At 37.7% G+C, this 26,703-nt stretch overlaps 1 protein-coding gene across 1 annotated transcript; it reads right to left on the minus strand.

Moving 5' to 3' along the window:
* Positions 1-1,029: 1,029 nt before the first annotated feature.
* On the minus strand, positions 1,030-26,669 carry LOC145768142 (unconventional myosin-Ib-like). Its single transcript, XM_082579615.1, has 25 exons — positions 26,655-26,669; positions 19,965-20,075; positions 19,250-19,365; positions 18,858-19,057; positions 18,159-18,205; positions 17,634-17,697; positions 17,368-17,466; positions 16,721-16,815; positions 15,291-15,438; positions 14,963-15,081; positions 14,144-14,302; positions 12,790-12,957; positions 10,159-10,353; positions 9,427-9,662; positions 8,434-8,583; positions 7,879-8,023; positions 6,659-6,808; positions 5,933-6,001; positions 4,837-4,998; positions 4,196-4,330; positions 3,766-3,847; positions 3,367-3,521; positions 2,903-3,058; positions 2,264-2,385; positions 1,030-1,581 (listed from the first exon to the last, which is right to left on the minus strand). The coding sequence occupies exons 1-25, from the start codon at positions 26,667-26,669 to the stop codon at positions 1,461-1,463; spliced, it is 3,219 nt and encodes a 1,072-aa protein (XP_082435741.1). The 3' UTR covers positions 1,030-1,460.
* Between the last annotated feature and the right edge of the window lie 34 nt (positions 26,670-26,703).

A 26,703-nucleotide genomic window follows, 5' to 3' on the forward strand; every position in this document is an offset into this window, starting at 1 on the left:
TACTGTCAGTCCAAAAGTTACCAGCGGTGCCCGCCGTTTTTGCAATCGATAGAAAAGCGAAAATTGTTTTAACTAAGTGTAATGAATTTCTTGCTCTCAAACTAATGCAAGCTTTTCAATCAACATTACAAATACTTATAATTATTAATCTGACCTTTTGAGAGATTAAAAATTTAATTATTTGTCAAACCAAAATTAAATAAAATTTAAATGAAATATTTGGCAACTCTTGTAACTTTTGGCATGCAGTAACTCTTGGACTGCTACACCGGTAAACAAAATGTGTTCAAAATCGAAAAAATGCAAAAACTTTGGATGTCACATTAAACGTACATGAAGATTACGGCATTAGACTGTAACAAAAGCAAATAAACGTACTATAGACGTAAATAAACGTACTATAGACGAAACATTTACCAAGGGAAAAGTAGGCTACTACGCAGAAAACACTTTATATGGGAATGCAGATATATCTACACGACATTTCACAGAGACAAGCGAATGTCTTCCTGAAAGAGCCGTACTAGATTCAACTGAAGGAAAGTGCAAAAACATCTATACCATGTAAATACAAACAAACAAAAAAGATTCGCACGCAAACTAACCTTTGGAACGTGGCTATATCTACGGTACTAGTGTTGCCAGATAAGGAATTAGTTCTGAATCTGAGAAAACTTCAAGTCGTTGAAGGCAAAAACTTGTAATTTTGAAAATTTTTAAGTTCTGGGGAGAGAGTAAAACTCAAACCCTAACCATGGCAACACTTTCTACGCAAAAAACTCTTCATCGAAACCACGGCACCCAGTGCCGTAGATATAGCCACTTCGTGAATAAAGTGATACGCTTACCACGAAAGCGTGTGCGGTGGCAGTGCTATTGTTCGTGGGTAACATACAATACGTTCTTAGATTACACTTAACAATGAAAAGGCAAAAGCAGGCAACAAGCAAGCTGTACATGACGAGATGAAGACCAGTCTCTGCTAAACACTGCAATCAGTCTACATGATGAAAATCTCAAAAGGTAAGGTATGACACAGTTATGCGATGTGATAACAGGGCTATGTTTGCGCCAACAAAAATTTCATGATCACTGCAGAACAGAAAAGTAAAAACAATTTAGAATCTTTTGGCATTATTGCAAATCGATATCAACATACGTAGAAAAAAAGTAACGAGTTATAAGCCCACGAGAGCATTGAAAACGTAGTAGCTGGGAAATTATGATGCACTAGATGTACTTTCTACACAATATAACGCAAAGCAGGAAAATGGAACTCAGTAACCAAAGTTAGTTGCAATTAAAAACTATAAAAAAGCAACAATTCAATGAATTTCAATTTTGATAAACACTGTATGATTTTGAAGCTTTTTGCAAAGGGTTTTATAAAAAATTCTTACCAATACGCACATCATACCCATGCAAATATAGCGCAAATTCTCACTGCAGTCGGTCACATCTCATGGGACCGTAACTTCAAATGTGTTTTTTACCTTCTTGACGACTGGCGGTCCGTCTGTGGCTGCGTCATTTCGTTGGGTGAAAATCATCTGCATGTCCGATTTGCAGTGTAGGTCGATGCTGAAACGTTGATAATAAATAATCCAGCTAGTAAAATCCGTTCTTTTCACATAGTTTCAACGTCTGTTGACGTTGAATCCACGTGAAAAGAGCGGATTTTGCTAGTTGGAAGAAGGTGTAGCAATCGCATGAAGTCGAACGGAACAAGTCCTGGCATTGTTTATGACGAAAACAAACCAATCGGTTTCCTTCGCAAAACACAGCTAAACTACAACGTCTATGTTGGGAGATACATTACATACATGGTGTGCTATACTCTCTGCCATTCTACTGCATAGTGTACAATGCAAAGCATAAGTAGAGCAAACCAAAGATGCAGTTTTGCATAAATACACCTGCTGGTTACACAATTATTTACCATCAAAGTGAGAAAGCTACTTATGAACTTTAGTTCTTGCGATTCTTGTTTTCTCGGTAGAGCTTGAAATACTGCAGCAAACTCATTCGCTTAATTGTCATTCAAACAGCGCTATTCGAGCTGTCCAACCCAATAAGTGCTGCACAAATAGTCGACTACTTGTGTATTACTCTACCAATCGTTTGTCCAAAGATTTGAACTACAATTGATTGGGTTAGCTCCTCATGATCTAAATAAGAACGATGAAGATCCGTGGGTTTAATGATTTATATGTAAAACATAAATACGAACTATATTTTCAGAAAAAGCTATAAAAATGATCACCTCTTGGCCATGTTGCAAGTAAGCTCCTTGTTGTCCTTCTTCATCTTCAACGTTAACTTGGTCGCAAATTCGATTGAGTTATTGACAACCAGCATTAAATCCCCTTTGTTATTCTTGATCTCCTAGAAACCGTGAGATTTTTGCAAGGATGAAGCGATTAAAACAAGACAGAAAGGTTTCTTATGATAAAAATCATGTTTTATTTTGCGCCCATTGCGATAACATACACTTCGCTGCGATGACAGATGCAGCACAACAGACAAGAAGAAGCGAAGGGACAAATAAATCTTGAAGTCAGCTGTTAATCTTGTTTTGGCATGCAATGAAGGTGTTTTTGTCGAGACACTACCACGTGCTCAGGAGCGGTGTCGAACCGACGTCCTTCAGACTGTCGCGCAGACCTTTTCATCACTCAGTCGACTTCTTGTCTTGCCAAAAGTTGTGCCGGCGAGTGAAACGATGAACATTCGCTTACATGAGGAACACATATCAACTACAAAAATTTATGTATGAATATCATTGATTTCCAAAAAAAAAAAAAAACAGAAATATTTCATAGCGAAAAAAGTCCTCAAAGAAAACGACCTTTGACAACGTGCTATGACACTCATACAACGGCCGATCCTTCACAATACTCACAGCGTTAGAATTAACGTGCACCACCACACTGTCGTCGTTGAATGGCGAGAAGGACAATTTGGTGATTTCTTGAATAGGAATGCGACTTTTCACGTGGAATTTCTCGTCCAAAACAACGAAGTTTTTTTTACCAAGAACGACCATACCGCCGACAGCCTGCATGAAATAAAAGATCGCATTTTCGTTCTTTTACAACTCATACATTTCAGAAAGAGTTTTTTTTGTCCGTATTACAATTCGTGATCTTAGCTGCGTAACTTCAAAAAAAAAACAATGTACAAAAAATAGTTTTCTGCGTTCCCAGGATAAGTTTATCAGTAGAGAACTGCACGCATTACGACGGAAACCGATTATAACTCTAAACCTTTAAACATAAAACTGCTAATTTGTTGAGGTATTTGTTTCATCCCAAGACAATCAGCCACAGACAATAAAAAAGATTCGTTTCTGGCCATGAAAATTACCTTTCCATTCGCGCGGTTGATCTTAAATCCATTACCAGCGAACAACACAACACTATCGCCCTCCGAAGCCTTTGCCCATTTTTCATTGCTTGAGATTGCGATGTGGTCGCCTTTAAACGGCTTGGGTAAGGATGTCGGGTAAAGGGATTTTTTGCCTGAAAAACAAATCTGTTAAAAATGCAGTTTTGAAAGAACGGAGGATGTAAGAATATTGTTCGAAAAGCAGTTTCATTATCATGAAACTATGAGCCACTTGTGAGCCAACTAGCTAAGTTGCATTTTTACACTGTTTCAACGTGTAAAAACGTGAAACAGATGCAACTCCGGCTATTTTAATAGTCGAAAGGCTTAATATTCACTCAAACAAACGTACGTTGACGACAACATAGAAGACATCACCTTTGAATAGCACAGAAGCTTCAAGTTTCTCGGACAGCTGCAGAGACTTTTCGGGTGAGAGCGACTTTCGGTACTTCATGCACTGCAAAGGAACACAACCGGTCAGCATAACACAGCACCTCAGACAGCAAACCAACCGTTTTTTACGTTGGTTGACTTGCTGTCTGGGAATGGTCACAAACAACCCGGCCAGCAAACGAGTCCTTTTTATACATTGACTCCACATTTGCAGCCGTTGAATCAGTGCAAAAAGAAATTGATTTACTGGCTTCAAAACTGGTGTGCATGTCAGCCTTGTGGAGTAGAGCTAAAATCAACGCATTGAAAGCAAAAGAAATCGCAAAAAAATATATCTTTTTTTAACCTTTTTTAAACGTATCAGCACCGAAAAAAAAAAAACAACAGAACCAGCACTTTTACTCTAGCATACCCTCCAGTGATGGAAAATGTCCTTAAGTTGAGAGTGAGCTGATTTGAGTTGCCCATAACGACATTCGGGCCATTCATCCTTGATTGGAGAGGTGGGTGGCATGTTGTTCGCAATGCCCATCAAGTACTTGTAGATCTGCAATGTAGAACGAACCTGATGGAGATTGTTGTCATTTTGCTTGTTTCACAGATAGGTAAAAAGATAAAAGTCGTGTGTTGAATCAGACATCGAAGACGACGACATACAGTGTAATAAGTGAATAGCTCTGCACTTTCTGCAACCTGGAGAATCTAAATCTAACTGACGATGATTCGCCTTATTTCAATGTAGTGGTAAAAATTGATTCGACTTTTCGGTCCTCTTAAGAAGTTTCAATTTGAAAACGAGATACAAGAATAAATTGAGTAACTTCAATGACATTGAAGCATGGTTAGAAGACGTCTAGCGCCGTGGAAACGTGATTATAGTTACAGCCAGGTACTGAACAAAAAGAAAAATATGATACAAATTGCATTTCCCGCAAACGATATTTCCATCTAATCGCGAGCAAATGGATCACAGTCCTAGCGACAGCAACTCCACGTGTCATCGCAAATAAGTTATTTTGTAGAGAGGCATTCAATTTTTAAACAAATGTTTACCACAAGTTTTTCCATCATCTTGACAATAATCTTTCCAGCGTGCTCTCTGAAGAACTTTCTGTACTCCACCCTCGTCTTGTATCCTCTCCAGAAAGCAGCAATGGTCGTGGCCGAATCCCAGCGCTTCTTTTCCAATTTGTAAGCACGAAGCAAACAACGGGCCTACAAAACAAACCAACGTCACTATCGTCTAAAGTGCGCATGCGCAGGCAGCGTAATAATGCGCTCTACGAAGCCAAATGATTGGAACAAGTGATTTTGGATCACATATCGGAAAGTTATGAAATGCTTTTTTGTCTTCTCTGTGTTTATAAACCATATTTAATGTGTATGTTATTTTCATCATTTATCATGAGGTGGCAGCTGACTCGATGTCCGACTGGTCTTTTAGCTGTCTCCTCGCGTCGTATGGAACATAACAGTTTATGGCATATCTTTTATTATGTTTGTGTTACATGATAAATAACCTGATTCTGACATATTTCGACGACAGTACCATATAATGCAGAAACATGGACACTGTCATCACAAATGATAAAACGACTTAAGGCATTTAAAATTTAGATTTATAGAAGAATGCTTAAAATTTTATGGAAGGATAAAATCACAAACGAAGATGTACTCTTTACATGGCAAACCAATACGGAAATTCTACAATTAAAACAAGAAAATTAAGATATTTTAGCTACAAGATGCGCAATAATTATATTCTAGGACAACTACTAGAAGGAAAAATGAATGGAAAACGAAATAGAGGCAGATCACCAAGAATTTGGACTAATGATATAAAAACTGGTCAGGACTTGATTACAAAACTGCAAAAGAAAAAAATGTCACAACAGAGAAATTTGGCGCTTCATTGGCTCCAACTCTCGACAAGAGGAAGAAAGTTAATGGTGATGATAATCGGAAAGTTATAGACGAAGAGGTCACATCGTTTTTGTGTATGTGAAAAATACTAAATTTTACGAAGAAAACCGACTACCCATTAGGCGTAAAACTGCTATGAATTTTTTTTTTTGAGTCAACAAAAGAAAAAAACGTAAAAAGTGACGAAGTTTCTATAATTTTCAATAAGAATGTCAAAAACTTTTACCTTCCAACCGCGAATGTATGTCTGAACAATGATGGCTGCAAGTCGTAGTTTCAAATACTTCTGCTGAGCCTAAACATCATAGAGGATGAGTTTTTGCTTTATCTAAAAACTAACATAAGCACTTGTGCGAAAAAATATAAACCAAACAAACAATCACAATCAAATATCTTCCATCGAGATGGAATCAGTTTTCCGTGTAGTGAATACCGTAAAGTACACAGTCGCCTATTTTGGAAAAGAACGCAGACCATTCCACCGACGATTGTGCGATTCCACGTCCACTCGCTGGGGCAGAAGATCTGCGAAGCTAGGATGACGAAGCCAAACGGCTGCTGCTCTTCAGTATACTCTTGGTTTAGTCCAGGAAAACACTTTTAATTGCGGGATGGCAAAAAATAGACTCTCGGCTTCAATGACGCTGATAGACGTTTTTCGTGCATTTTTCCTATTGTCGGTTAAAACCTGTTGTGTTCACAGCATGTTCAGCTAAACCGACAGTTGTAGGGAAAATGCACTGCTTTACTGTGAATGACGAGGGTTAAACTATAATCCACTGATCTTGCTATTTATCTGTGCGCAGAGCCGAGTGTCTATTGACTAAGTTATCCTACGAGTTATAGACAAATCCACCCGACAAAAGTTGTATTTTTAAAGCGTTGCAACGACGCTTAACGTCGATACGATGGAGATAAATAAATTGTTTGCTGGGCGCCGATCATTAGTCACCTGATGCTTTTTAACGTGTTTGCTGATGACAATCTGTGCTTTTTTCATGATTTGGAATTTCTTCCACAAAATGAATCCACGCCATGCTTTTTGAATGATCGTCGCAATATCATGTAGCTTCTCTGAACGAAGCTTTTCCAGTGAAAACAACTGCAAGAGGAGAAAGAAAATCAATTCTGAGTAAAATCAATGCTTCTAAACCCCATTTTAGAGATAAAAAATGAAAAAAAAAATATTTAAGTCACGTAGAGCTTTAATAAAATTTGCATTACGCAGGCAGGTTTAGAATCAAGGTTTTTTGATTATGAAATAAAAGGTGATTTCAGATTCATACATTCCGTAAAGCGATTTCATGATATTTTCAGCGCCCTTTGTTGTACCACACAATGGATGCGGCTATTCAACAAAAACTTAAGCAGAAATGCCAGCTAGGGCAGGCTTTAGGTAGGAGACCCTATTTCTAACGTATTTGAGCATATTAAACGTTCTTTGGTTTGGCTTTCCGAATACATATTTTAAAGTTACACGTAAAGTGATACTGACATGTCACCTCAATAATAATTTATGTAAACAACTGAACCGATAGACTCAGTCAATGTTAGTATTAAAATACGGCGACACACATCTAGATGTTTTTGTATTGTTTTAGTTATAATAATACTTCATCAGTGTTTTTTTGGGGGGGAGGGAAGCTCACACAGGGGTTTTGAACCTTGATAAATAACCAAACGCTGGCATTGAAACCTTAATCACGCGTGACAAGTATCAACCAAGGTGGACGGTTGGGGAATTTGTAATCTGTAGGTCACTGCAGCAGATGGGGTATTTTATCTGGTAGACACTTTAACAAAGGAGAGTTTTCTCTACTAACTAGCTGACTGCAGCATTGTGAGCTTTCTAGCACTCAACAAGAGAGTTAACTCTTGCTTTGAACTATCTTTGGTAAATACAGAAGAAAAAGAGAAATGGCTGGAGTGGGCATCGAATCCACGGCATCGAAAGGACTATTTCCCAGCCATAACCTTCTAGGCCACGCTGGCAACGGAGTAATGTTCATTTAATTTACTTTCAAAGGTGAATGAATGACATGACTGCAATCAGCTGATTTAAGTTTGGTCTTCTGATTGGATAATAAACCTCATCAGTTGCAGCAGATTACCAACACACGGACAGTTTAACATCAGCAATCTTGAATTTAACATCAGAATTATTTTACTCACAGTCCTAGGGTTTCGAATGAAAAGTTTGGTCTTCCCATACTCGTATTCTTTATTTGGAGTGTTGGTCTCGTGAAGTATCTTTCGCATTCCATCTTTCGGGGCCGCCTTCCATGTCGGCCATGTTGCACTTGAAAGCATCTTGTATCTGAATAACAGTTGAAGAAACGTCACGTCAGTTAGCTGCAAATGAACAAAACAGCACGCCAAGCATACAATCAAACAAAAACTTGTGTATAGACGTGTGGCTGCATAAGCAAGAAGGAAATTTCAGCATTGAATATAGGATTGTCCATTGTCCAAATATAGAATCAAAAGAGACGTCAATGCATTAATTAAATACTGATATTGCGCTTTTGGTCACGCTTTGATTCACAATTCAACCAAGGAATCAATTGTTTGTCACCAAAAATTCCAAACAGCCTTGTATTCTCTATTAACTACTATTCCAAACACTATTTTAGTAATGCACCACTATTTGTGGAAGACTAAAAAGTACATGAAATTCATCAAAAACATTTAAAAAACCTTGATTATTATCAGTATTCAGTGCGATACCTTGTTAAACAATCTTCGTATTTCTGCCTGTAAGCATAGCCTGCTCTGCGCACTCGCACATTCTCCAACAAGCCCAGATATCTCACTTGGTGGCGCACGAGATCAGAAGTAAAGACCGCTGAGCGCTTGACATTATTTGGCTTGATACATCTGATTGATTAAAACGATCAATTTACAATTACGTTTTTAAGCCACTGTAAGTGTTACTATTTCTTTTAAGATGCAATAATGAATCAGGGAAGCAATTGCTGCACCACTAAGTAGTAAGTTTAACTTATCGCTGAAGTTTTTGGTGAATTTTTATGAATTTGTACTGGTAGAACTGACAGCTAATAGGTTTATCAACTGATATTATCTTAAATTGCTGCAAGGCACACAATCATCCATATAATGCTATCCTATCCGGCGACAAGGTGGCTTCTTACCATCAAAATTAACTTTACTCGAAAGTATAATTTACAAAGATTAGCATAGTACGTGTGGGAGTGGTAGGATTTCGATGAGAACGCAATACATGAAGACCAGATTTCAGTCAACAGGAGCAAACCTGACATTGGCGGTGGAGTTAAAGTGTTGCTTTAACAATTTGAAGCGTATTCGCTGATGTCAAACAAATTTATCGCGTAAAATAACATCAAATGACATATTTTTGGTTTTGTTACAAACCAAAGGTTCAAATTTGAGTATCATACACGGATGATCCTAAGTAGCGAAATTTGACGTGTTATTTTCAAAGCTGATTGACGGCAATTAAAAAAGGTGTAAAGGCTGCAGGTTTTTTTCGCTTGTTTTTTACCCACATTCCACACAACATGTCTTCAGATATTTTGCCCAGTCGTAATGACGTGTTTTCTTGAAGCACCAAAATGATCTGAGAAGCCGGGTATAACTACCACGGCTCACGACAACTCCCATAATCTAATCAATTACGAAAAAAACAAACAACTTAATATCCAAACAATTAATTTATGCTTTGAGGACAAAATCACCAACCTAATATAATTCGGGTTTTTCAGCAAGAGATTCTTCATCAAGGCGTTTATAGAATTTCGAAACTGAGTGGAAATTGTGGGGTGACGTTTCAAAACGGACAACGAAGGGTCTCCCTCTGGGAACAAACCCTCGGTCCCCCCTAGCAGGGGGTGCTTGGAATGAAAAGCAGCAGCGGAGAGGGAGCGGAAGAGCGTGTTGTTGTTTTTGTCAATAAAATTTTCTACCAAGTAGGTGACCTTTCAAAAAGAAATAAACATGAAACAGTTAAAAACTTATATTAGTAATGTAGAAGTTGGTTTGGTTTTAAAATACATTCAGAATTTTCAGTTGAGAATAATTAAAAACATAAACTCAAGAGTTACAAAAATCAGACAGTTTGAGAAGTTAACGGCACATTGTTTAACGCGTAGTGACAAATTCTCTTTTCTAAGACTGTGGCGCTTTGGAATCGACCGCACATCGCGTCATGGACGCAATGCGATCATGTGTTTACAAAATGGAGAAGACCCACGTGCCCTTGGATGAAAATATCAAAGATTGGCTGCTCACTAGTAGCCTTTCCATACAGTCAGGGTAACACTTAAGGTACGCCGGAATGATGAAAAGGCAGACCTTTGGATACCGAGCTCACGAAATGAATTTTAAACGAAGATTTAATGAATAAGACCACAGTATGACAATCGCACATAAAGAGCTACATCATGCGGCTGAGATAAAACGCTGTTTCTTTACCTTTCCTGCATAATGCTGAATTCTAAACGCTTCGTGAGGGAGAGACTTGTCAGTGAGGTACTTGGCGTCTTGTCGGCTTTCAAAGTGCTCGTGGCTGCCGAAAGTAGATTCGAGCTTGACCAGGAAGGTTTGATCAGTGACGTCACCAGGTCGCAAACATTCCTCGTCGAGCATGGACAAAATCCCCGTGTGAGGCTGAATTTGAAACAAACCAAGTTGGATTGTATGATAATGTAATGCCACGTAATAGTACCATACAGCGCTACATTCGTAGTGAAAAATGTACATACGGCGGACGGCAGTATTGCGTAAACAGATAACAAAAAAAACAGCGAAAATCAGTTTAATTTTTTTAAACTGAATTTATCTGTGTTCAGTACCATGGATAGGATACATTATGACATCTGTGAAAAAGAATATTGTTTTTAACGTAACTAATACCTTTATATATATTTCAATACAGTGCCATACACTTGAATAATTAATATTGATATAATCAATCAAGGATGAGAACTTTTTAGAAAATGATGACTCAAGAAGCAACCTTTAAGGAACCGACAGCTTTAACGAAAAGAAATTATAAGTTACTGAAAATAGTTGGTTTCATAAAATGCGCCTTTTTATTGAATTTCATTATTAAGTACAGTTTTCCATTTCTTTTTCAAATATATACAAATTATTAAAGCAGCAACAGCTGGAAAGCTGTGGCTGCCATATGGCGTTCTACTGAGAATATTATAAAAACAGTTAAAGTGCCCCTGACAGGTTGGATCCAAGTATAGTAACTTTTTAAAGCATTTCCTAGCGCAGAATTACACTTAGCGAATTTTTAATCTTAACCTTGTAGCTCGACTGGTTAGAGCGTAATTTAATCAAACGACTGCTCCGCAGCGCCACCACAGGCGAAACTCCATATTTCACTGCTCTGGGACGACTTTGGTGGTATTACGTCATCCTAAGTGGGTGTCGTTAGCAACAGATGAAACAAACGCTTCTTAGATGTAATTGGTAGATCACAGTTTGGTCGGAGTTGGTACAAGCGGTTGCTTTTTTCGAAGATTTATTGTTTTTTGCAGTTTAATAAAACTGTACTGGATACGTTCCTACAAAACCTAAAATATACTTGAAGTGAAAAATGAAGAAATCGTACGAATCATCATTCATATTTAATTCATCATCACTATTCAAAAATAAATAAAAGTTCTCTCTCTCTTTCATAATGTGCCTTCAGTTGGCCATTGAAATCCTGTGTAACGGCCATCTGGATCTGGAAAATTGTTTCGGATTCGCCAAACAATACATGACGGCATCACAATCCGATTGTTGCTTCCGAGAGCATCATCTTGTAGTATCCACTCCAACACATGCCTGTAGGCATTTTTACTTTAGTGGTATTAACAAAATCATCTTCAGTGAAGTGAACATATACGACTAGTTTTGTATGGCCCATCCCACTTTCGAACACTTGAAGAAAACTTTGATCATTTTCTTCTCAGTAGGCTACCTTGTTTTGTGGGAAAAGAAAGCACACGGTCTTTGTCACTGACAATGTCACATAAACAGCAATTTGTAGGCATTGCCTCAACCATAAATTAAAGGTCCTGTTTGTGAGATACTGTTGTTACCAGGCTCGGATTTAGGGGGGGGGGGCAGAGGGGGCAGGTGCCCCAAGCCCCCCGACTTTTGAAGGGCCTCCCTACGTGGAAAAAATGTGATTTTGTGTTATTTTTTCTTCTTTTTAGCCTTTGAAGTTTCTGCAAAATGCTGTGCAGTGCTGGATTGATGCTACTGTAGACGCAGAGGTGGTTTTTCGCGCCGTAGGAGCAAAAAATTGTTTTGCAGCGGGGGCCCCCCCGATCTAAAAGTGCCCCGGGCCCCCCATCAGCTAAATCCGGCCCTGGTTGTTACACTGTAAATGGCCATAGCCAGATTAGGACAAATAAAAAAGTATGAAAATTGTAGCCCTATGAAACTGCAATTTCAATTGAATTGAGATGCTGTTTGATAAAAGTAAACTCAACCTATTTGATCGAAACCAGATAGTAATAATAACTTCACTTTTTCATTTCGGTAATTCTTAATTTGCACATGCTTTAGTTTAGACCAACAGAGCCCCACACATTCACGTTTTGCAGTAGCCGTACCATACTTTACCAAGTCATCACAGAGAAAGAATGTATCCTTCCCGCTTACTGTGACGTCACAGCGGTGTTGCCGTTTTTATTTTCATAATTGAATAAGTGCCAGATTCGCCGATGTCAACGAAAGTTTGCAAGCGTGCAACTTAGTAGCCTGTTGATATATTTTACGATTTGCTGGTCAGGGAAGTTTGTTAGTGTCATCTTTTTGGTATCTTAGGTAAATTTAGCGAATTTATTTACCTGTCAGAGGCACTTTAATGCCAGATCATTTCTAGATTTTCTTAGCGATAAAGAAGTCCATGTTGAAACACGCTGAATCGTAATGCAAGTGACAACGAAATTACAGATAAACGCCAAAACCGCCTGGACAATTAGTTGCCCGTTGATCGAATGTCAGCGATGAGTTATATCGCCCGATTAAATGACCAAATGGACGACTCAATACTAAAGGAATACTAAAAGAGATAAACAGAAGTGAAATAAAACTCACGCTCTCGATGAGCTGGCAGATGATCGCGTTGTTGAAATAATCGATGTGAAGCCACTCGATCCCTTCTCGGACATATTCCTCCTGCTCTTCCTTGAGAGTCAACTCCACGAAGATCTGTTGGAGCTTTTCGTTGCAGTAGTTGATCATGAACTGCTCAAAACCGTTTTTCTAACAAAACAAACGTAATAGTGATGTACAATATTCTTCGATAGCGATATCCATCGTACGTACCCATCACCAGCCACAGTGTTTCCAGGCAACAAAATTCGTCATATTTGCATCGATTCAACGTCTGCAGACTTATTTGCTGTCTGGGAAGTGCCAACACACGTTGGAAGATCTGTATAGGCCTATGGCAAAAAAATCCTTAAAATTTATAAATGCCAGCAGAAGCTTAGAAATCGTTTGGATCATTTGCAGTGAAAGCTACATAACAGGAAGTGACGTATCAAGTTGATTGGCAATGTGTTAGTCGTGCCAACACCTAACTCCTTCACCGGAAATGGATTTGTTGTATTAACTGGGTAATCACCTTGATAACCATGTCATCCGGTCATATTGAAGATTTTTATAATGTAGCACCGCACCAGATTTAATTAAATTCAAAAAATACTGCATGTGGTTCTTCTGAAAATGTATTATACAACAATGAAAGCAATGCTGTGACTGCAATCTAACACACAAGAATAATGTGTAACATCATGTTGCCAAACTATATATGTTAATTGTTGCGAGCTCAGGTACAAAACTGTTCCTTTTTTTAAATTAATACAACGTCTGCATAGTGTAGACGTCTATTATTATATGTTAGTTCAATGTCTGGAAAAGAGATACTTAAACCTAATACCTATGCAGTATGCATGTTTCTGATTAACAAAATCTGCATGTTGTTGAAATGACGAACTAACTATTTTTCAGACGGGGCTGTATTTAAAAAAAAATAGCAACAAAGTCTAAAGTAGGGCATGAAAAATGTGCGTTTTCTCAAATTAGTAACCTTAAGATGACCAGCTAGTGTTTGACACCTACGAAACACCGAGTCACATAATTTAAAACTTCCCACACAGCAATTATGCAAAATACCATTCTATCGTGCTTTTGTCCGTGCAACATGCAATTACAGTAGCCTATAGGATGTCACTATGGTGTGAAGTCTACCGCTAGATGCCGGCTGCCCAGGCGAAAGCAAGAACTGTCTCAAACAAATAAAGCTGAAGAAAACTTGATGTGTTGTTCGCCAACTAATCTCGCGCCTTAATAGCATCAACTTATGGTTGCATCAAGGTTGAACCTTTCAGTCGTGCTTGACATTCAACGTTAATAAATAATAGATGAACAGATGAATTGTACAAACCTCGAACACTTCGAAACCGTATATGTCAAGCACACCCATCACACGACATTGCTTATGTTTGGCCTGGGAAGCCTTTATGCTGCTGTTTATCCTTGCCACAAGCCAAGAGAAGAGTCGATCGTATATTTCCTTGCACAGGGCATCTCGACTGTACGAAGCCTGCAGAAAAAAGAAACTTAGTTTAGTTATTTTTGTTGCACGTTGCAACGTCGTAGTTTTGGAAAAACTCCCAAACAACTGTAGTCTTAAAAATCCTTTTTTTATTAGTTTTCTAGAAGCGAGTGGTTATACTACGCTTATTGGAAATGAGTTATGTTCTTAAGTCATTTTTCCTTGTTATTATATCAATTAAATACACGAAGATGCTAATGAGCCACCTTAAAACTCGGCAAGCATCGAATTAACATTAGCTTTGTTGCTCTACCAGACAATCGGGCTGTCTGGACGTTGATCCTAATATAGCGTCAACTGGCACACTTGCAAGTTGAGCATCCCAGACAGATGATATCAGACATTTTCTACATTGATTCAACGTTTAAAGCGTTTGGTTTGACAGTTGGAACCTATGTTTGATGACACCAGCAAAGATGATTGATGCGAAAACGAGTCAATTAGAAGCTCACCGCTAGGTTTAATTGCGTATATCTTCTGTGCAATCCTTATTTCTTGTGTTACATTCAAATTTCAATGAAACGGACAGCTACAACCAAGTAAAACTACAAGACGATTTATCACCAAAACTTGTCCTTTTAACATTAGACTAACTTAAAAATGAGTAGGGTTTTTTACAGCTGGGCGAAAGTTGGAAGCAGCACTTACTTCGTTCGCTGAGAGAGTGCAGGTCACAGAGTCTTGCTTGGTGACAACTCTCCGTTCAGTGAAGGCAGTTGTCAGGATGGAAGAGTCCACTGAAAGAAGCTTGCATATCTCAGCCACCTCTGAAAAAAATAAAAACTGCCAAAATACAATCAACTCTGTCGTAACGACGGCAGAAAAACGTACATAAAAAAGGTGAATTGATGGACTTTGCTGTCTGAGTAAAGATGGATGATTAATAAAAGCTTCAATTTGCAAAATACTTCGAACACTTTGACAAAGTTTCAAAGGTTAAACAAAGCGTAACCAAGCAACTACAACGTGTGCAAACCGTCTGCGTTTTCGACGACGCAATTTTCCATTCCATTTGTTGTTGACTGCGACTGGAACTTGACATTTCCGATCTTGAGAACAGCTGCAATGAGCTGAAGAACGCTGTCCACCTCATCACGAGAAAATCCAATCACGTCAAAAGCATTCTGAGCAAAGAATTAAACAACATCAATACAAGCAAATGGGATCGAAAAAACAGGGACGCTGTTGAAGTCCACCGCGATAGTGCAGTCGGTTCAGAATCGGACTCTATGTTAAAAAATGCAAAATCGAAAAATGATGTATCTACTCTCCAGGTGTACGCTTGAGCAACGAAAGATCTCTATCGAACAGCACCTAATGAATGAAATAATTAAAGGCCAACATGACTCTAATGAGCAAAAACTTAATTATTTTAACCTCAATGACCGGGCCTGAGTCAGTAGTTCCAAGCCTGTACAAGTATAGAAAACTTTTAGGATAAGCTTCCAAACAGTTTTTTAAGTCTAAGAATAAAAACTTCTACGATGAGACAATCAGAGGGTGAAAATCGACACCCAATATGTTTGGTCGACAATCATTTCAAATTACTCGACTGGACACAGATATTCTTACTACTGTACTGCCAAACGAGCAACCATCATAAAGTTAAAATAACTGTTGTAATTTTGATTTTCCTGAGCCTTCATTGCATAAGCATTTATCCATGCAACATTCTGTTTTTCTTCTTGAAATTGGCAGCTCTAAAATGTGGCAAAGTTTTCAAGAAGTTTTTGCAATTACAAACCATATGTTAAATCATTACGTATGCTATCTATCAAAGCCGAGAAAACGTATGCCACTCTTAAAAACTGGAAATCTCGGGATGTAAATGCAATTTCTGAGTGCACTTCAAAGTAAATCGGCATATCAAAGTTTGCAGTCGCTTTAGCGTAAGGCCATTTTAAATAACCGAAAATAGCAGTTTTAAGACGATGAGCGAATGAAAAAACAAAAAAAGAAATGTCTTGTCTCATTTAATCTAATTACAATGTCGTGGAGTGGCTCATCGCACAATCCTTCAACTTTCATGAATTTTGACATTACTTCAACGTTTTCAGACGGTCAATCTGCGACGTGATGACAAACTTGGTAAGTAGAGATTAATTTAGTGACATGACGAATGCATTAGACTAGATGATTAGCGCACAGAAACAGATTAAAGCAAGCAGACCACCAAACTCGACTACTACCGGTACTTCTCGTAGAGATTCGAGATCGTCCCTTTACGGGAGGTGAAATAAATTTAAGATATGAAGTCACCCACAAACTTGCACTTGCCTTGTACGGTTGAAAACAACCGCATCAAGCATGAATCGCAGTTTTCAAATGGTTTTGATTTCATTTGATAGTGCATGTGTCAACTCAACAAATAAAATACTTTGAACGTCAGGAAAAAAAACAACAAACCATAACATCTTCGAAGGACTTAGAATCATTTCTGGTGCTTTCGCCTGACTTTGTGTAGTTATAGTCCGCGCATTTACCTCCAAGCATCAGTTTCTCTGCAAAAATTTAAAACCAATCGAATGATTAAGTGGTTGTTAGCAAAGCAGAATAAGCCAGCCAAGAAAAGTCCAGTCATTATTATGACGTCATCAAAAGTACATCGAGATGAGACGCTAGTCAAATTGTGAGGCTGAACCATATTGTACAGTTGCAGTAATATACGTGCCTTGAGACTTGAGAAATGGCAACCTGGTGTGCTATAAATAATGAAAACGGAAATGTATTCGCTTATAAAACATGCATTACCGGTAAGATGAATGACGGCACTTCGTTCCATTCAGCAAGAAATATTTTTTTAAGCTTTGGCATGCAAATAACACAGTGCCGAAAAGATACGCCTTACATTGTACGTCATTTACCGTAACCATATAAGGCAATAAAACACTAGTTCAAATGCTTAAATTTAGGACAGAGAAACTGTATGATTCACTACATATCGCTAAGATTATATACGGTAATCTTTAATAAAAGAATTCGACAACTTTAATGTAAACCCAGTTTACTGACATAAAACAAGTAAAAAATAACAATGTTTTCGGTGCACTTACTAAGTGTTTCCTGCGAGCCACCACTCATGAGGAGATAAAATATGTGGAAGTTTCTTTCCCCAGAAGCTTGACGCACAACCCGAGATTTTTCCAACAAATCTGACAAGGGTGAAATAAAAATACTTGTGTCTACGTGTGAATACATAAATATAATACACACATAAATATACCAAACTTCCCTTCAAATTGATGGTTTATTTTTTTCCGTGATAATTTATTAATAATTATTGCTAAAACGGTATTAGCTACTACAGTTCAATGCTTACAATTGCTTATTACTCCTCCAATGGGGTCACCCTTGAAGTCAAACTCAATGTCCATATATTTTCCCTGTTTCAAATAAAAACATTCATTTAATTACTACAAGTTGTGAACAAGATCAGCTATTTTTGTTCTATTAATCAAATCACAATTTTTTTGTCATCTGATTAACTACTCTATAATAATACTGTACAATGTACATATAAAGTATCATGTTGCAAACACAAATTATGGAGGAAAAACGTTGGAAAGCAAACAAAGAGAAGGAAAATTTCACTTTAGGATCATGTGTTAAATGCAGCCTGCAACAGACACACCATTTGATGTTGAACTTAAAAAAACAACATTTCAGACTAGGCAACAGCATACTTTCAGACAAATCAGCATTTAGCAAGCACATAGGCTACAGTACTGTAAATCCATGAAGCTATTTAGCCTTCTTCATTCTTAGTTTGTGCTTTCACAACTACATAACAGTGAGACAAAGATTTACTGAATTACTAAAATCACAGAAACTAAACAATACTTACAAAGCGACTAGAATTATCGTTTCGGTTGGTTTTGGCATTACCAAATGCTGTAAAAAATGCACTTAAATTAGATATTAGCTGTATAGTGTATACTGTATAATTTATATATATATAATATATTTTAAACTTATCCAAGAATACAGAGTTTATCTGCGGAATCAATACACTCATACTATACGAAATTAAAACTATGGAGTATGGCAATATTATATAGTCAAGCAACAACCTACCGCAACATTTTGGAAAAACTTACTTCTCGGCATGCTAGTAGGCCTATATTGCAACTAATGGCCTATGTACTTAAAAAAAATAACATAAGACTGTTGTAATCTGACAACACTACAAATTAAGTATGACCAATATCAATTGACTACGGCATGCAATACATTCACAAAGAACAACTGCAAGTTCATATGAAATAATGGTAGCAGAACAAATGTATGTTATATAATACAGTATAATTATAGCTTATATATATATATAAGTAAAACATGCTAAACCCAAGAAAGAGCTTTGTGCAAATGAGACAGACATGACGACCATTATGTTTGAAAAAAAAACTGGTTGCTTTTAATCAAAAAACGTTGTAATGTTTTTGTTGGAAAAGAAATTTAAATGAATTACACATATTTTGTATGACATATCCAATAAACTCCTTTGCGTTTCATAGATACACAACAATGACAGTTAATTTATCACCTTCTAAGACCGGATTTGACTGAAGCAATTGCTCTTTTATTCGTTCTACTTCACTTGAATGACTGCTTACAGCAGACACATACTTCATTACAAGCTTGCTGGCCTCTGTTTTACCAGATCCCGACTCGCCAGTGATCAAAATACACTGATCACGAGCATATTGCTTCATTGAAGTGTAAGCCAAGTTTGAAACAGCAAAACTGAAAATTAAGTGTAACATTGTTTAGGTGTTGCAGAAAAACTCAATAACATGAGCTGACATCCCACATTAATTCTAACAAAACATTTTCTGACTTTTTCAGCAAGAAATAAAGCATCAGGTTTTTACGGTACTGTAGCTACTTTTGCAGAAATTCATTACCGGTACTTGTCTTCATTTAATAAGAACTTACATGTGCGGGGGGAGCTCATAGAGGCTTCTCCCTCTGTATCGCTCAATGATATCTGCATCATAGATTGGAAGATTCTTGTATGGATTAATTGAGACCACTACACTTCCAATAAACGTCTATGACACAGAACACAATTTCAGACTAAATCAAGAAAATCTTTGCTCTTACTCGCAGTCTTGCATATACTGTTATTTGAAAATTGATACTTGTTGAATATTGACTATAACACCGAGCAAAGCCTAAAGGACACTGGTGCCAGCTCAACATCAAATCTCTTAAAATTTTGTCATTTCAACAAATGAATTTTTGTCATATCCTAGCTTATGCCCAATAGTTGAAGATTTAGATGAAACGTGAACAGGAAGGAATCCAATCTTTGTGTAAATGTATAATCTTCAGGCATGTCTTCAAGTGTCTTACTAAAGACAGTCACATGCTCTTGAGCTGTGTCGAGCCAGTGCCCTTTTAAATGTAAAAATGTAATAATTGTAAATGAAATTAGCATAACTATGTGGTAATTGGGCTTTACTTTATCAAAGGACTGAGATAAGTTCTTAAATTTACATTATCATAATAAACAAATAGTTATGTGATTTGTGACTCAATGTGCTTAAACTATGAAAACAAAAAATTGCGAAGTCAAAACATGAATGTCATTGAAGAAGTATCAAAATGTATTAAAAATTAATTTGAAATTATATCTTCAACAACATACATATATGTTGTCATGTTGATATCGTTCAAAAAGATTTTGAAGAAAGACATCCTCTGTCAAAGGTTCAATAAGAACGGCATCTCCAACTCCAATTGTTCCATCCAGCAAGCTCTCAATTCCATTACTGGTCATTGTAACTACTTATTGTTAAGAGAAAAAATACCTTTAGAATTAAAACAAACAAATAAAATGTGATGTCGTTATCTATTCTATTTCCCAACCAGAGAAATTGACGTTTGCTGACTGGTTGAAGCAGGGGAGTTTCTTCGACAACACTATATAACAAGTCATTGTCAATATGTTCAGTCAATAAAATATTGAAAATTCTTGATTGTGTGTGGATTGTGTTAATGGTATTTTAAAGATTTAATGCTGGTTTCCATGTTTGGCAGGCATAAGTAGAAACGGGAAGAACAAGTGTTTGGTATAGCTTCAGCTTTAAAATTGATGACAAAGTACAGTTTATGAATACAGGGTACCGTATTTTACGGACCATAAGGCGCACTTTAAATCCTTTTTTTCCTCATAAATTGATCGTGCGCCTTATGGTCCGGTGCGCCTAATGTATGGATCAAGTGCGGTAGTGCTGTATTGCCTACACTCAAAACCAGTACCGATACTACTATTATATATGGTCCGGTGCGCCTTATGGTCCGGTGCGCCTTATGGTCGGGTGCGCCTTATGTATGAACAAAAAACTGATCAAAGCAATTTATTGACAGTGCGCCTTATAGTCGGGTGCGCCTTATGGTCCGTAAAATACGGTAATAATACAGAAATAATATGACAATATTGTACTCAACTGCACTTCTATACAGCTACACTGATACTGAATTCTTTGTAAAGCACTGCAACAGTCTTCCTCCGACCCTTGTGTCAGGTGGAACTGCTTGTTCTAAAAAGTGCATTAAAACAACTTCATTGTGTATTCTATTTTGTGTTTAATAACGTTTGTTTTGTAAGTTTGAGATTTTTGTTGAATTAATCCAATAAAATTATTTATTTCAACATTTCTTTGATGTAAAGTGTCACATCAATGCCTTGTAATGCACAAATGTATGCAAAAAAGCAATGTAACATCTGTTTTTTGTTTGCAACTAGTTTCTTGTACTAAATGCATTTTTAAAGCATCCCACTACTTCCTTAGGTTAAGATAGGGCTACCATATGTCCTCTTTTAAAAGGATTTGTCCTCTTTTTTGAAGAAAAATGAATTGTCCTCCAAGAACACTAAAAAATGCTCAAATGTCCTCTTTTTGACAGTTTGGGTTTTCATGCATAGGCGTAGCCAGGTGGGGGGGAGAAAGGGGCCATCGCTTTTTTAGATGTTGAAATTGAAATTAAAGACAATTCTTTTGACACCTGGATTTGGCGAAAACCTACCAACACTGGCTTGCTTTTAAATTATAACGCTCTATGCCCTAGGAAATGGAAATCTGGTTTAATCTTGTGTCTGTTATCTCGTGCTCGGTTGGTGTGTTCTGATGATCAGTTGTTTCGGAAAGAAATCAAGAAATTAAAAAACATGTTTTATTTAAATGGATATCCTTTTCCCTTTTTCAATAAAGTCTTACACACCTTCATGGCTGATGAACCAAAAGACACGCCTGAAGAAGTAGATTTTAGTTATTTCATCAATATACCCTACCTAGGAAAAGATTCAACAATTTTTGCGAAAAACCTAGCTAAACTTGTAAAAAAAAAATTTTCATGTGACATTCATCCTGTGTATAAAACATTTAAAGTGCACCAATATTTTCAATTGAAGTCGCCTACCCCCTTTGCTCTTTCTTCAAATGTTGTGTATAAGTTTAGTTGTTTGCGTGACGCAAACCAGACATACATTGGTATGTCAACCAGACAGTTGTTGACAAGGGCCGGGGAGCACTTAAACCCAAACCTAACAACTAAAAGTGCAATTAAGGAGCACATCGCCTCTTGTGAAACGTGCACTGACAATGTCTCGATCGACCAATTTAAAATCATCTCTCGGGGCAGATCTGATTTTCAGACTAAGATCATGGAAGCCTTAAGAATCAAACGTAACAATCCATCTCTCAACCGGCAGTTATTCGCCTGTGGCTCATCGTTCCTTTTGTGTGTGTTCTAATTGTTTTGTCCAATGCCTGTAGTCTACACCTCACGTGATCTGTTTCCCACCGCATAATTTACTCGCAATCATTCTCGTATCATTTGTTCAGTTTGTGCTTTCAGTCCAGAGTGTCGTTACAGTTACAGTGCATAATCAAATTTATCTTACGATTTTTCATTTTATGTATTGCAGATTTAATTCCTGATGAGGACACACGTACGTGTCGAAAACGTTTGAGTTTATTTTATTTAATCATGTTATATTTTGTGTGAAATAAAGTATGCTAAACCCGCTAAAGTTACTATGTTTTATTTCTCTAATAGCTGTTTTTCTGCCAATAAATTTCATACAAATATTACCCTAAAAGTGTTTCCAGAAAGCACTATAATTCATTATTTGAGTGTAAATTTGCAAAAATTTTCCGGGGGAGCATGCCCCCGGACCTCCCTAGAATACGCGTGTCTTCGGCACGCTCTAACCTCCACCACTTTTATTGCTTTCCTTGCTCAATCCACCAGGATACACACATCAGGTGGCGATGCACATCTGCCACTGCACATCTGCCACTGCACATCAGGTGGCGATGGCTTAATCAAACACTTTGTCGTTCTCATCATTTCATCAAATATTTGGCCCCCCCCTAATTTTTTTTCTGGCTACTACTTGAAACATATCGAAACGAATGTCCAAAAGTGCAATGTGTATACTATAGCCTAACACCAAAGCTACACCAAAAAAAAAATTGTGGCATGGATAGGCCTACAGCTTTGCAAGGACAGAAACAGCTTTTTAGTTCACACCATTTTTAGCATCTTAATGGTAATGTGCAGCACTGCAGCCTACTGTTTTAAGGGTACCGGTACCTCTAAATACCCATTGTCAGGCATTGTAGGCATTGTCGGGCATTGTCAGACATTGTGGGCTTTTCGGGGGGTTGTAGAGCATTTCTAGGGGTTGTCGAGCATTTTCAGGGGTTGTCAGGCATTGTAGAGTAGCTACTTTCAGGTATTTTTAGGAATTTCCAAGCATTGTCTAGGATTTCCAGGCATTGTCGATCATTATCAGTGGTTGACAGGTTTGTTAGTCATTATAGAACATTTTCAGGCATTGTCGAACATTTTCAGGGGTTGTCGAGCATTTTCAGGGGTTGTCGAGCATTTTCAGGGGTTGTCAGGCATTGTAAGAGTAGCTACTTTCAGGCATTGTCGGTAATTTCAAGGCATTGTCTAGGATTTCCAGGCATTGTCGATCATTATCAATGGTTGACAGGCATTGTCGAACATATTCAGGGGTTTTTGAGCATTTTCAGGTGTCAGGGGTTCTCAGGGGGTGCGTCTAAATACCCATTGTCAGGCATTGTCGGGTATTGTCGAGCATTGTCAGGTATTGTCGGCGTTTTGGGGGTTGTGGAGTATTTTCAGGGGTTGTCGAGCATTTTCAGGGGTTTTCAGGTATTGTAGAATATGCTAACTACTTTCAGGCATTGTTGGGAATTTCCAGGCATTGTCTAGGACTTCCACCAGGCATTGTCAATCATTATCAGTGGTTGACAGGCTTGTGAGGCATTGTCGAACATTTTCAGGCATTATCGAACATATTCAGGGTTTGTCGAGCATTTTCAGGGGTTGTCAGGTATTGTAGAGTAGCTACTTTCAGGCATTGTTGGGAATTTTCAGGCATTGTCTAGGATTTCCAGGCATTGTCGATCAATATCAGTGGTTGACAGGTTTGGTAGTCATTATGGAACATTTTCAGGCATTGTCGAACATTTTCAGGGATTGTCAAGCATTTTCAGGGGTTGTCAGGCATTGTAGAGTAGCTACTTTCAGGCATTGTCGATAATTTCCAGGCATTGTCTAGGATTTCCAGACATTGTTGATCATGATCAGTGGATGACAGGCTTTTATTAGGCTTTATAGAACATTTTCAGGCATTGTCGAACATTTTCAGGGGTTGTCAGGCATTGTAGAGTAGCTACTTTCAGGCATTGTTGGGCATTTCCATGCATTGTCTAGGATTTCCAGGCATTGTTGATCGTTATTAGTGGTTGAGGGGTTTGTCAGGCATTGTCGAACATTTTCAGGGGTTGTCTAGCATTTTCAGGGGTAGCCAGGCATTCTAACAAACCTATCAACCACTGAATATGTTCGACAATGCCTGGAAATCCTAGACAATGCCTGAAGATGTCCGACAATGCCTGCCAGAAAGAATCTAAAGTACTTTACAATGCCTGAGAACCCCTGACACCTGAAAATGCTCGACAACCCCTGAAAATGTTCGACAATGCTTGAAAATTTCCGACAATGCCTAACAAGCCTGTCAACCATGGATAATGATCAACAATGCCTGGAAATCCTAGACAATGCCTGAAGATGTCCGACAATGCCTGAAAGTAGCTACTCTACAATGCCTGACAACCCCTGAAAATGCTTGACAACCCCTGAAAATGTTCGACAATGCCTGAAAATGTTCTATAATGACTAAAAATCTGTCAACCACTGATAATGATCGACAATGCCTGGAAATCCTAGACAATGCCTGGAAATTGCCAACAATGCCTGAAAGTAGCTACTCTACAATATCTAACAACCCCTGAAAATGCTCGACAACCCCTGAAAATGTTCGACAATCCCTGAAAACGTTTGACAATGTCTAACAAGCCTGTCAATCACTGATAATAATGGACAATCCCTGGAAATCCTAGACAACGCCTGGAAATTATCAACAATGCCTGAAAGTATCTACTCTTACAATGCCTGACAACCCCTGAAAATGCTCGACTACCCCTGAAAATGTTCGACAATGCCTGAAAATGTTCTATAATGACTAACAATCCTGTCAATCACTGGTAATGATGGACAATGCCTGGAAATTATCAACAATGCCTGAAAGTAGCTACTCTACAATGCCTGACAACCCCTGAAAATGCTCAACAACCCCTGAATATGTTCGAAAATCCCTGAAAACGTTCGACAATGCCTAACAAGCCTGTCAATCACTGATATTGATCGACAATGCCTGGAAATCCTAGACAATGCTTGGAAATTATCGACAATGCCTGAAAGTACCTAGCTACTCTACAATGCCTGACAACCCCTGAAAATGTTCGACAATGCCTGAAAGTGTTCTATAATGCCTGAAAATGTTCTATAATGCCTAACAAACCCGTCAACCACTGATAATAATCGACAATGCCTGGAAATCCTAGACAATGCTTGGAAATTCCCAACAATTCCTGAAAGTAGCTACTCGACAATGCCTGACAACCCCTAAAAATGCTCAACAACCCCTAGAAATGCTCAACAACCCCCCAAAAAACCGACATTGCCCGACAATGCCTGACAATGGGTATTTAGAATAGAGGTACCGCTGTTTTAATCATATTTCTTATTTCGTTAAAGGCTGACCTTGTTGAAAAAAGTTAAGGTTTGACCTGGAGATCGTGCCTGATTTGTCACATTTTGCAGATTTGTGCGATCATTGCTATCTGACTGAAACTGTCTAAAAATTAGGTATTTTTTTCACTGTTTGCTGACTCTTAAAAATATAAAATCATTTGTTGTCTTAAGGAAGCATTAGAAATGAGAAAAAATAAGTTTAGTCAATCTGCTTTCTTGTTTTTTTTTTGGTAACTTTTGCTGCGTAGGCCTATACTGTACTGGTAATGATCTAAAAACATGTAAAAGATTCTTCAAGCGTAAAATTCTACTTGCTGGCAAAACGTGTCCTCTTTTTAGGCGATGAAAATATGGTAGGCCTAGGTTAAGACCCAGTGGGACACTTTAGTGCGGCATTTAAAACTTGAAAATAAACATCAAATTTTTTTGTTGAAATGTTTTGAAGATGTAAGCAAACGGTGGAACTTTATGAAAAATGTGTTGGGTAAACGATGTTTGTAAATTATTTGAGTTATTAAAGAAAAATCTGTTTTTGCCTAGTGGTCCCTGGTCTCCCCTAACATATTTTTTATTGATTAAGTCAGAAATAAAAACAAACTAAACTGAAAAAATGACTGGGGCACAAGTCTATATTCTTCATGACTTTGTTGCTACAGTTTATTATTAGTTATTGCAACTGATTTGCTTCTGATTACGATTTATGTTGTTACAAAAAAAATTAATTGTGTTGAGTCCATATTTTAGACCACTGCAAAAGATCAGCCTTTCCTCATGCTCCATCCAGCCATTCCCTTGCTGACTTGCTGTCTGTCAATGTTGCCACTCTCTTGTCATGAAAAAGTATTAAATTTGACTGAAAAAAACACTAGTATTATAAAAACACGATCATTTATATGATGCATAATGTACAAAAATGACAGCCAATGGCGTTAGTGAGTGTTAAAAGTCCTTAAAATTGCAAAATAGAACTGAATTTCCTTGAAAGTGAGAGACCTGAAGTCATAGCCGTAGGAGAGTAAAACATTTTGGGGGGGCGAACAAAATTTGGCCTTTCCAAATATATTGTCAAAACGCAATATTACGCACAATCTCTGAGGTAGTGTAGTCTAAGAACTCCACACTCATCAAATGTAAGCCGACGAAATGTTAGCCAACAAACTATAAGCCTGCCATAAGGTAGGCTACGCTATCTACTTTAAACACTTTTCACATTCATTTGTGTGTATTCTTTAAAGTATTTATGCTAAATA

Source organism: Aplidium turbinatum, chromosome 4, assembly GCF_918807975.1.
Source record: "Aplidium turbinatum chromosome 4, kaAplTurb1.1, whole genome shotgun sequence".
NCBI classification, from domain to species: Eukaryota; Metazoa; Chordata; class Ascidiacea; order Aplousobranchia; family Polyclinidae; genus Aplidium; species Aplidium turbinatum.

Coding starts and splice junctions, on each gene's coding strand:
- LOC145768142 (XM_082579615.1), bottom strand. Junction 17,698..18,158: donor ACGATAATTCTAGTCGCTTT/GTAAGTATTGTT, acceptor TATTTGAAACAG/GGAAAATATATGGACATTGA. Junction 6,002..6,658: donor AACACGTTAAAAAGCATCAG/GTGACTAATGAT, acceptor TATGATGTTTAG/GCTCAGCAGAAGTATTTGAA.